The sequence below is a fragment of the Camelina sativa genome, chromosome 17 (genome assembly GCF_000633955.1).
Source record: "Camelina sativa cultivar DH55 chromosome 17, Cs, whole genome shotgun sequence".
Lineage (NCBI taxonomy): Eukaryota > Viridiplantae > Streptophyta > Magnoliopsida > Brassicales > Brassicaceae > Camelina > Camelina sativa.
In genome coordinates, this window is record NC_025701.1 from 220,752 (window position 1) to 230,474 (window position 9,723).

Consider the following 9,723-nt stretch of genomic DNA (forward strand, 5'->3'; position numbering starts at 1 on the left):
TGTTGTATTCTTGTTTCTGTAACAGTGCAATCGAAGATCGAATCGACGGATCGTATGTGCTACTTCTTCTCTCGTAGGGAAAACAAGTACGCTAGAGGGAATCGACAGAACAGGAAAACGCCTTCTGGAAGATGGAAACTTACTGGAGAGCATACTGATGTCAAGGATCAGTTTAAGTCTTGGCCTTTGTCTGCAACTGGACACGACAACAAGATTGGAACTGGAGACGACAACAAGATTGGTCATAAAAGGGTTGTACAGTTCCGTCGGGATAATGGCATCGTCGATACTGATTGGGTTATTCACGAGTATTATCACGATACCATCTTGCCTGAACATCTGGTATTTATCTATATATATTTGGTTTTTTTTTAACAATTTTGATCTTTGATATTTCATCACTTAGCTTTTGATGAAAGTAATTTAATTATCTATATATATGCAGCAAATAGTATTTTATCCCCATACTATTTTACAATTTTGAGCTTGTATATATATGTGCTGCTTACCTCTGGCAATTTTTACAGAGGACGACCTATGTCATCTGCAGACTTGAGTATAAGGGTAACGACAAGAGCATTCTATCTGCTAAAGCTAAACCAACAGATCCCTATCCCTCTTTTGTCCCTGCCATAATGACTAATAGTGCCGGCTCTGTGGTGAGTCTATCTAAGGCTATATGTCCATTTTGTTTGTTTTCTCTCAACTTAAAGATCTTAAGCATACCACCCCCAAGAAAAAAACTTGTGTCTAAAAACTGATTTGATGTATTCCTAAACTGTTTTATTTTTTTATTTTCTTTCAGGTCAACCAGTCAGGATACTACAACACTTATTCTGAGTACGATTCAACAAATCATCATGGCCAGCAGTTTAATGAATATTTAAACATGCTAGATCAGTTTCCTCAATTGGTGTCATATGATGGTGGCCAACAGATGGTTTTGGATGATGAGGTTTATCCTCCATACAATGGGTTATTGCTAAATGAGAATTGCAATGTTTGCATCCCCAAAAAACCTGTGACAGGGTTTTTTACCGATGATAGCTGTGGTAGTGACACTGACTCTATGGTAAGCAAGCAGTAAGCAGTTTTACACCATAGATATCTATATGATTGTGTTCTGTTTCTTACACGTCGTCTACTTTTTGCGTTTTTAATAGATTGGCAGCGACAATTCGAGTGTAACTGAACCGGACCATACTCCTATAGATGATAAACTATCATTGAACACTACTAAGCCTTTGCACAATTCTGAGGCACAAGAGCAACTGGAGTTGCATTTGCAAGGACAAGAAAAGGTGCTATTAAGAAACTCGAATTGGCTAGTCTGATACAATCAAATCATAATCTTATATATATATTATCAAATTCTAGTTACATTATATATTAAATTTTGGACTGTGGACACGGTTGCAGGTGATAAGTAGGCAGGAAAGCAATCCTGAGTTGGAAATGGCTGAAGACTCAACAATCAAGAACACTCCATCAACCAAAACGGTGAAGCAGGAATGGGTTGTTTTTGAGGACATAAGCCGAAGGAAATCCCAGTGGATCTATCTCAAGAACATGATCATTGGCTTCTTATTGTTTATCTCCATCATTGGCTGGATCATTGGGGTTTAACAGGTCGTATCCGATTCATACTCACATTGCGTCAAGAATCTAATAACGGAGAGGGCACAGTGAAAAACAAATTGTAATAATATATCACAGTATTACAATTTGTTTATTTTATTTGCAAAATTTCATATCATTCTAAGTTTTCTTTTTTAAAAACTGATGTAAGACTATCTTCATCGGTAAGTTTTAGTTGTTTCTTAGTACATTTCTTAGGTGTAGATATTATTAATTAATCAAACATAAGTTAAGAAAAGCAAGAATCGTTTCTAATTTTAGGAATGAAAGAAACATCTCTTGCTGGACACGTTGTACCAAATGAATGGGTTTATTTTTTTTTGGCATTTTTCTTTCTTCTTCGTTTTCTCTCTTCTATCTCTCTCTCGACAAATCGCCGATTTCCCTTGATTTTTTCTTCGATTCCAAAAGTATTTTTATTTCCGGCTGTTTTCTATTTTGTCGTTCCCGGCAAATTTGGCTGAAGTCACTAAATTTCGCCGGCGACGAATTCGAACTTCGCCAAATGATGCAAGCAGCGGCGAACCTTTCGGTGATATGGAATCTCTCGCTGCGTGGGTCATCCTCCAAAGTTCATATATTGAGCCCCAAGTATCAAAAGTCTCACGCTCTTCATTGTTTGAGGTTGATTTCGATTTTTGAATCATCGTTTGATTTTATCTACTTGATCCGAATTCTTCAGGCTTAATAGTATCACTGATGTTGCATTTTAGTTATTTACAACTGATTGCTATTGTAGATTAGGATTTCATGAAATCGTTGCTTATCTAGAGTGAACTTTTTTCCAATCGTTCTTGAAATTTGTGCTTAAAAATTGGAACTTTTCTGTTTCTTTCTCTTTAACTGAAATGGATTTTGATCATTGTCAGATCAGAAGGGCATGAGGAGTTTGAGAACTCTCCTCAGGTACTTTTCTGCGGTTTGAAGTATGTTAATCTCCTATGATTTGCTTGCGTAGTGTAATTGGTTACTTTACAGGAAAATCTTGGACTATCTTCTGTTACGAAAGAGATAAAACACAAGGATATATGGAGCCTCTTTAAAGAAGCTCAACAAAGTAAATGAAGTTCGGATGCGATATAGTTTTGGTTTCATATTCTGGAAATGTAAATCACTCACTGCTTGTGTATTGTATCGTCTTTGTTGTGTATTTAGATATCATGTTCTTAAACAAGCAACGCTTAGCTGCAGTTGAGGAGCTGAAGAAGCTGAAGAAAGAGAAAGATGAATTATTAGAAAGGATAAACCAGTTGGAGGAAGAAAGTCAGATTGTAATCAAGAAAGGTTCTGTTTTTCTGCAAGTCATGCTTTGATTTGATGATTCATATATATGATTCATCGAAGCTGATGCATATTCTTATTTTAATGGTCAGCTGCATGCAAACCGAATATGGAATGGGTGCGTGACTTGTTGGAAGTTACTCTTCTTATAATGTTGATATGTTTCTCTTCTTATAATGTTAATGGTCAGCTGAAGTTACTTTTCTTATAATGTTAATGGTCAGCTGCATGCAAACCAAATATGGATTGGGGAGGGAACACGGATTTACAGAAGGTGTTTGATTGTATTCTAGATGTTGCAGTCGAGAATAACCTAACCGATGATGAGATGATCAAGCGGATCTATGTGTTCAGCGACATGGAGTTCGATAATGCGACAGGAAACTACCATTGGGAATGGGAGGTGAGTGACTCCGAAAGTGACCCCAGGAGCGACTACCAGACTGCTTACGAGAGTGACTACGAAACTAGATATGAGGAACGGTTGAAAAAATCGAAGGAACGGTCCAAGAAGAAGTGGGAGACGGATTATCACCATCGTTTTATCACTTTTCTTTGAGTTTTATAATCAATAATCAACAAAATTTTCCCTAAGAAACACCTAAAGTTGGTTCTACCAATAATCAACAAAATTTTCTTTTTCTCTTAACAAAGTTTCTTCTCTCCTTTTTATTATTAAAAATGCCTTAAGAAACAACTAAGAAACACTACCAATGAGGACAGTCTAACAAATCTCCACAGATTTCAATGTTAATATATATACCAAAGGATGAGGATTTTTAAGTTTCAAAAGAGCCTTTTGTGTTTTTTTTTTTTAAAAAGGACACCAATAAGACTTCCACATGTGAATTACACGGACCCAATCCCAAGTTTTAACGTATCCCAAGTAGATTGGCCAGTTTAGATTATTTAGTCGTTGTTGTTGTCGTAGACAGCTACGAGGCACTTCAACGTGTCTCCATAGGATTGTATCCGTACACTTGAACCATATCTATCCGAGCTGGGAGACGGCTGGCTTCACTTACTTCCCAAGCCTTGCAACGCAAAACAAAATAATAAATATATTTTCAGGTAAAGAAAACATCGTACGGATATTTGAAAAAAGAAAAACAAAAATTCAGGTTCTGATCAGTACAAGTACTTAAAGAACTAGTCGGTGGGAAATTCTGTCGAATATTCGAATAAAGATTAATTATTATTGGTCGTTTGATTTCTTCGACGTTTTATCTCATCCAGAAACTCTCATCGAATCTATCGGATTGCTCTATATCACAATTGATCAATTTATTTCATTTCTTAATTACTTAGCACTTTAGCAGGTAACGTTTGTATGGGCCTGAGAATTTTTGATATACTTAAATATTCTTACTATGGTCCAATTCAATTCTTGATGTCAATAATATTTGGTTAGTTATATAAGAACCAAGTCAAGATGATAGGGATTAATCCTTTATTCTTGTAATCATCATGTAAAGGTTTCTTTTTCTTAAAAACAAAAACAATATCCCCAACACAATCTCTCTTCTTCTGCAGATTTTATATTAAAAAAGCCAATACATACTTCGATATTCAGGGGACAAAAGTCTGAAATCTGTGAAAAAAACTCATAATAAAGAACTAAGAAGAAGTATAATCACCTAGAAACTTCATTTAGCAAACTTCATTTCAAAATTCATGATGTTTTGAAATGCATAGACACATTAAATCTCAACTTTAAAGAGCTAGGTATACTTTTTACTTTTGTAGTTTAAATAATATCATATGAATTAGACTCATCTATGTAATCATCAAATGTATTCAAAAGTCTAGCTAGATTAGTAATTAGAATTAACCAGACCTACTAAAAAAGTCTAGTGCTTCACTAATCTTATTAGTTATTACCGTCATGTGCTTTACAGGCAGCAAATGTGGCAAATGAAATCTTGGGTCTTCCATATGCGCTGGCTGAGCTGTGTGGGTTGTTGGTCTTGGATCAAATCATGCTAAACGGGCATTAGACCTTTTGCATGGGGCTTTCCCTATGATTATTGGGCCATCGACTTGCGTGCTCGAGCATACATCATTGAAGAATACTATAGGCCCATTAAAACGAAGCCCACATTCAACCCTATCCCATTGCATAGATAGATATATATAGTATTTTATTGTTCTTCAGTCTTAGGAATATCGAAACCCTAACCGTCGTAGTCGAATTCGAGATCCAACCAAGCTTATCTCTCAGGTAAAAATCTCATTCATCGGAAACCATTACCGCCTGTGTCAATCTGTTTTATTTTTCTTCAGGTAACCAAGTCCTTAGCTGCGCCAAACTCTGCGTCTCTCTCTCTCTCAGGTTAGTAATTTCTGCTCCAAAACGATTACAGCCGTGTTCCTCTCTCTCTCGGCCGTGTCAATTTTATCTCTCTGACTCTGAATAGTGCTTTCTGTGATGATGTTTGATTTCCGTTCTTAGTTTAAAAGACGGACCTTACAGCTGCGATTTGCTTTCCCAACACTAACTAGTTTTTTTTGTTAATTTTGATTTTCTTCTTCGTTTACCAGAAAATAATAATGATGAAGAAGGCTACCCAGCAGGAGGCTGTGGCTGTAACATTGGTCTTTTGGGACATCAAGATGTGCCCGGTTCCCACTGGCTTTCATCCTCGTCTCGTCCGTCCGAGTATTAAACGGTTATTGGAGAAGAATGGCTACGGTGGTCCTCTCACCATCACTGCCTACGGAAAACTAGCTGACCTCCCTATTGACATGCTCAGACAAGTCTTTTCCAGTGGAATCGATCTTAAAATTGTCCCCTACGGTTAGTATCTTATTATCCATCCTTATAGAGCCGCCTTTCTACAGTCATTGATTTGATAGATAGAGAGTCTCATGTCTTTTCTCTATCTCAAACAGGTACCATTGACATTTTTGATCTAATGGCTACCTCTCACGAGACAAATCCACCTCCAGCTAATTTTATGTTCATATCCTATGGGAAAGCTTGCTGTGGTCTCTCTGAGGTTCTGGAAATATATCGCTACAACCCTCTCCAGCCGTTTCCAATTGATTCTCTCGAAAGCTTACTTATGGAAGCCACAAGTATGTGTGTGTGTTTGTCCTCTCTCTCTCTCTCTCTCTCTCTCTCTCTCTCTCTCTCTCTCNCCATATCAAAGACGTTAGAAACAATTAACATATTTGTTTTTTTTTTTTTTTTTTTTTTTTTTTTTTTAATTTCTCCACAGGTTCAGGGGCACTTGATGCGGAAACACTTGAATCTGCCTTCTGGGATTGCCGTGTGTGCTCCTGCTATCCTCCTAGCCAATGCTTTGAAAGTTTCGTCACGCATCTATGTGATGAAGACCATCTTGAAGAGCTGGTAATCAAGATACTTTTTTTTTTTAGTCAAACACCCTGTACGTAGACGTCCCTAATGACGTGTTGGAAGGAGTCTATTCCGGTGGAGTCTCTCTTAATAACATTTGCACTGGTTAGGATTGTCTCATCTCTGCGCCTTTCTTTCTTATTAATGGATTGATTATGATTAGAGAGTCTCAAGTCTTTAGTTTCTGAAACAGGGTTTTCTAGCACTGTGGATCGTCTGATTTGTGATTTTACCAGTAGCAATCCACCTCCAGCTAATATAATGGTCATTTCCGACGCAAAATCCTTCACTGATTATTCTTCTCCCCTAGAATCAAGGGGATACAACATTCTTCGATGTGATTCTCTTGAAAGCTTTTTTCTGGCAGGTTTGTGTCTTTGTACTTGAAAGAAATAGTACTAACTGGCTACAATATGTTGTCAACTAAACTGGCTTACTTTTATTCCACAGATTCAGGGGCACTTGACGATGATAACTGAAGTGAGTCTGCCTTCTGGATTTGCTCATTATGCCACATGGATCTTGGTGGCCAAGGCTTTGATAATTACACCACTCATGTTAATAGTAGGCGACATCAACGGGAGGTAATCAAGCATCCTAGCCAAACAGAATGGACTTGTATTAGTAAATACATTTTTGTGAGCATCTAGTTTTTGTTTGCGTAATTTCTGAACCCCCCTCTTGCACTTATGTAGTTGTTGTTGGACGACTTGCCTTCGAATCAACGTTTTACTCGTGCGGAACCTCCCAGACCAATTTTCACTCGTACGGAAACAAAGGCAAGTTATAATATCTAATAACGACGTTGAGATTTGTAATCTTAAATAGACTTAAATATTCTTACTATGGCCCAATTCAATTCTTGATGTCAATAATATTTGGTAAGTTACACAATTCGAATGATCCTCAAAAAAATGCATATGGCTTTAAAGCCTTTAATCATGTAAAGGTTTCTTTTTTCTTCAAAACAAAATGACTATAGTGGAAGATGATGGGATCATACGATTCTGAATAAAGAAGACAGATACATCAGAGATCCAAACTGTGTCAAGAAAGTTGTCGGCTCAAAGATCTGACCCACCAAGAATCTAACCAAGTGCGCGATTAAGCATACGGCTATGCATCTGGTCGTCGTTGATTCAGTCATCACTGGTTATATGACACAGCTTGCAATGTGAGGTTCCAAAACAACAACAAGAAAAAAACAGTCTAGATGAATCAATTTGCATTAAGAATGTTTTGTAGGTCTGACCTTTAAGAGCCATGGAGTTTGATGTTAAGATAAGTATATCAACAATGAAGATCACTGACATAGGGAACTCCCATATCTGTAATTATTCAAGATTCCCATTTTGAGCAAAAGGAAAACAATACCAAGTTCTAACGATCCTTAATAACTAAGCTGAATAATTGTGAAATGCATAATGAATTTGGTACATCGATATCAGGACTTAAAGTGAAAGGTAAAGCTACAACATACCAACATAGCAAGCAGAAAGATCTTGAAGTAACTCGAGATCAATATCCCCAACACAATCTCTCTCCTTCTGCAGATTTTATATTAAAAAAGCCAATACATACTTCGATATTCAGGGGACAAAAGTCTGAAATCTGTGAAAAAACTCATAATAAAGAACTAAGAAGAAGTATAATCACCTAGAAACTTCATTTAGCAAACTCTTTGCCGCAATGGCAAAAGAGAAGACAAATGCAGCGTTTGCAGATAAAACACCCATTAGAACCTGTAACATGAGAAAACATTATAGTATCCTTTCAAATTTATCTCAATGACTTAAACCTATAGACCTCAGAGGGGAAAAAGGTCCACTAAAAGATGGTAAAAGGGAAGATCAAACCTTTATAGATATAAGAACCGAGCTCTCAGAAAAGCTTGATTTCTCATCAGTTCTTCTCAGTAACAAGCTTCTATCTTTGATGAGTTTAAGGCTTTTCAAATACGTTTGGCTGCTGATGAATCTCACTAACTACATATCTCCTATCTACATAGATAATAACAGATTATATGGAACATGAGGATACAAGAGTCTAGAATAAGACACGCAAACACCAACTTCCACAACAGATGCTGCAAACAAAAATTTTGCAATACCAATTTCAAGATCAGATAACTAGATTCAGATCAGAAAAATGTTTGTAATAAAGATTCTTTAATTGAAAAAGTTTGTTTACCTGAATATTGACAGTTTCTGGATTGATTGCATTGTAGAGGACGTGTCTATACACCTTTGGTCTGTGAAGGATTAAATCAATGAAAATGATCTGCACAAAAGAATCAATTAAATTCAAAATTTGGAAGGAAACAAAAGAACACCAAAAATGGAAACTTTCAGTGATTGAAACAGAGTAACAGACCATGCGTTCACACTCGATGTATTTGTCTGCTACTTCCTTGCAGTTTCCCTAAATAAACAACAATACATATGTTCTTAGAAAAGGTAAGATTCAGATATGGAAACTTTTTAGAAATTATTACCATAAACATATAAAAAACAAAACAAGATCAACAAAAACCCTAATTGGGTTGTGTTAAAAGCTTACGCATTTCATGAGACGAATGTTACCAGGAGAGTATTGAATAAACAATGACTTTACCCTAAACCCACATCCCACGCATCTGTATTCACTCGCCATTGCTCTCTCTCTTTCTCCCTCGAAGAAGAAGAATAAGGAACAATAGGAGTTCGGGTCCGGGTCCGGATCCGGATCCGGATCCAGATCTGGGTTTAGGTCTTGAATTCTCAGTGGGCCTGTTAACGGGCCTTACTTATTCAGTCTTAAAATCTAATTATCATGCCCACGTTTGCTTTAAGATTGGTATTTGGACGAGGTGTAATAATGAGCATATACGTTACAATTTGTAAATGGTTCAATTCGAATAAAACCCTTGTTCATATGACGTAGCGTTTTGAAATGCATAGATCCCATATATTAAAATGAATTAAACACATTAAATCTCAACTTTAAAGAGCTAGATATACTTTTTACTTTGTAGTTTAAATATCTTATGAATTGGACTCATCTATGTAATCATCAATATATTCAAAAGTCTAGCTAGATTAGTAATTAGAATTAACCAGACCTACTAAAAAAGTCTAGTGCTTCACTAATCTTATTAGTTATTACCGTCATGTGCTTTACAGGCAGCAAATGTGGCAAATGAAATCCTGAGTCTTCCATATGCGCTGGCTGAGCTGTGTGGGTTGGTCTTGGATCAAATCATGCTAAACGGGCATTAGACCTTTTAAGAGTTCAAATCATACTCAAAAAAATATTCAAACAGAACAGAAATTAAGAGTTCAACATACTCAAAAGAGAAATTAAGATACTTCAAATGGATTCTTCTTGTAGCTCAAAGTCTCAAAAATAATTCAAATGGATTCTTCTTGTAACTCATCTTCACTGTCCCAATACTCAACAAACTT

General features: G+C 36.5%; 3 protein-coding genes and 2 long non-coding RNA genes across 6 annotated transcripts in view; 4 read left to right on the forward strand and 1 right to left on the reverse strand.

Moving 5' to 3' along the window:
• Positions 1 to 1,876, forward strand: part of LOC104754244 (NAC domain-containing protein 1-like) — a 2,515-nt gene extending 639 nt beyond the window's left edge. The window contains exons 2-6 of the mRNA XM_010476382.1: positions 26 to 342; positions 528 to 659; positions 806 to 1,072; positions 1,164 to 1,301; positions 1,420 to 1,876. Coding sequence (XP_010474684.1) covers positions 26 to 342; positions 528 to 659; positions 806 to 1,072; positions 1,164 to 1,301; positions 1,420 to 1,626 — 1,061 coding nt within the window. The 3' untranslated portion in view covers positions 1,627 to 1,876. The remainder of the gene's footprint in view (positions 1 to 25; positions 343 to 527; positions 660 to 805; positions 1,073 to 1,163; positions 1,302 to 1,419) is intronic.
• On the forward strand, positions 1,927 to 3,591 carry LOC104754243. Its single transcript, XM_010476381.2, has 6 exons — positions 1,927 to 2,262; positions 2,508 to 2,544; positions 2,617 to 2,695; positions 2,794 to 2,922; positions 3,012 to 3,037; positions 3,144 to 3,591. Exons 1-6 carry the CDS (start codon positions 1,943 to 1,945, stop codon positions 3,210 to 3,212), a joined length of 660 nt encoding a protein of 219 aa, XP_010474683.2. The 5' UTR covers positions 1,927 to 1,942; the 3' UTR covers positions 3,213 to 3,591.
• On the forward strand, positions 5,086 to 5,251 carry LOC109130259. Its single transcript, XR_002036373.1, has 2 exons — positions 5,086 to 5,140; positions 5,203 to 5,251. It is a non-coding gene; the product is annotated as an uncharacterized LOC109130259 (long non-coding RNA).
• On the forward strand, positions 6,474 to 7,059 carry LOC104754246. The gene is made up of 3 exons (XR_002036372.1): positions 6,474 to 6,647; positions 6,731 to 6,864; positions 6,976 to 7,059. It is a non-coding gene; the product is annotated as an uncharacterized LOC104754246 (long non-coding RNA).
• The window catches only part of LOC104754245 (protein arv1 homolog), a 3,505-nt gene continuing 1,027 nt past the window's right edge, over positions 7,246 to 9,723 (reverse strand). Inside the window, exons 1-9 of one of the 2 annotated variants that reach the window (XM_010476383.1) lie at positions 8,840 to 8,932; positions 8,654 to 8,701; positions 8,471 to 8,560; positions 8,321 to 8,366; positions 8,137 to 8,210; positions 7,937 to 8,022; positions 7,761 to 7,827; positions 7,533 to 7,608; positions 7,246 to 7,429 (exon numbers count right to left, since the gene is read on the reverse strand). In XM_010476383.1, coding sequence (XP_010474685.1) covers positions 7,278 to 7,429; positions 7,533 to 7,608; positions 7,761 to 7,827; positions 7,937 to 8,022; positions 8,137 to 8,210; positions 8,321 to 8,366; positions 8,471 to 8,560; positions 8,654 to 8,701; positions 8,840 to 8,932 — 732 coding nt within the window. In that variant the 3' untranslated portion in view covers positions 7,246 to 7,277. Of the gene's footprint in view, positions 7,430 to 7,532; positions 7,609 to 7,760; positions 7,828 to 7,936; positions 8,023 to 8,136; positions 8,211 to 8,320; positions 8,367 to 8,470; positions 8,561 to 8,653; positions 8,702 to 8,839; positions 8,933 to 9,723 lie in introns of those variants that run through there. The other variant, XM_019239816.1, reaches the window with a different exon arrangement.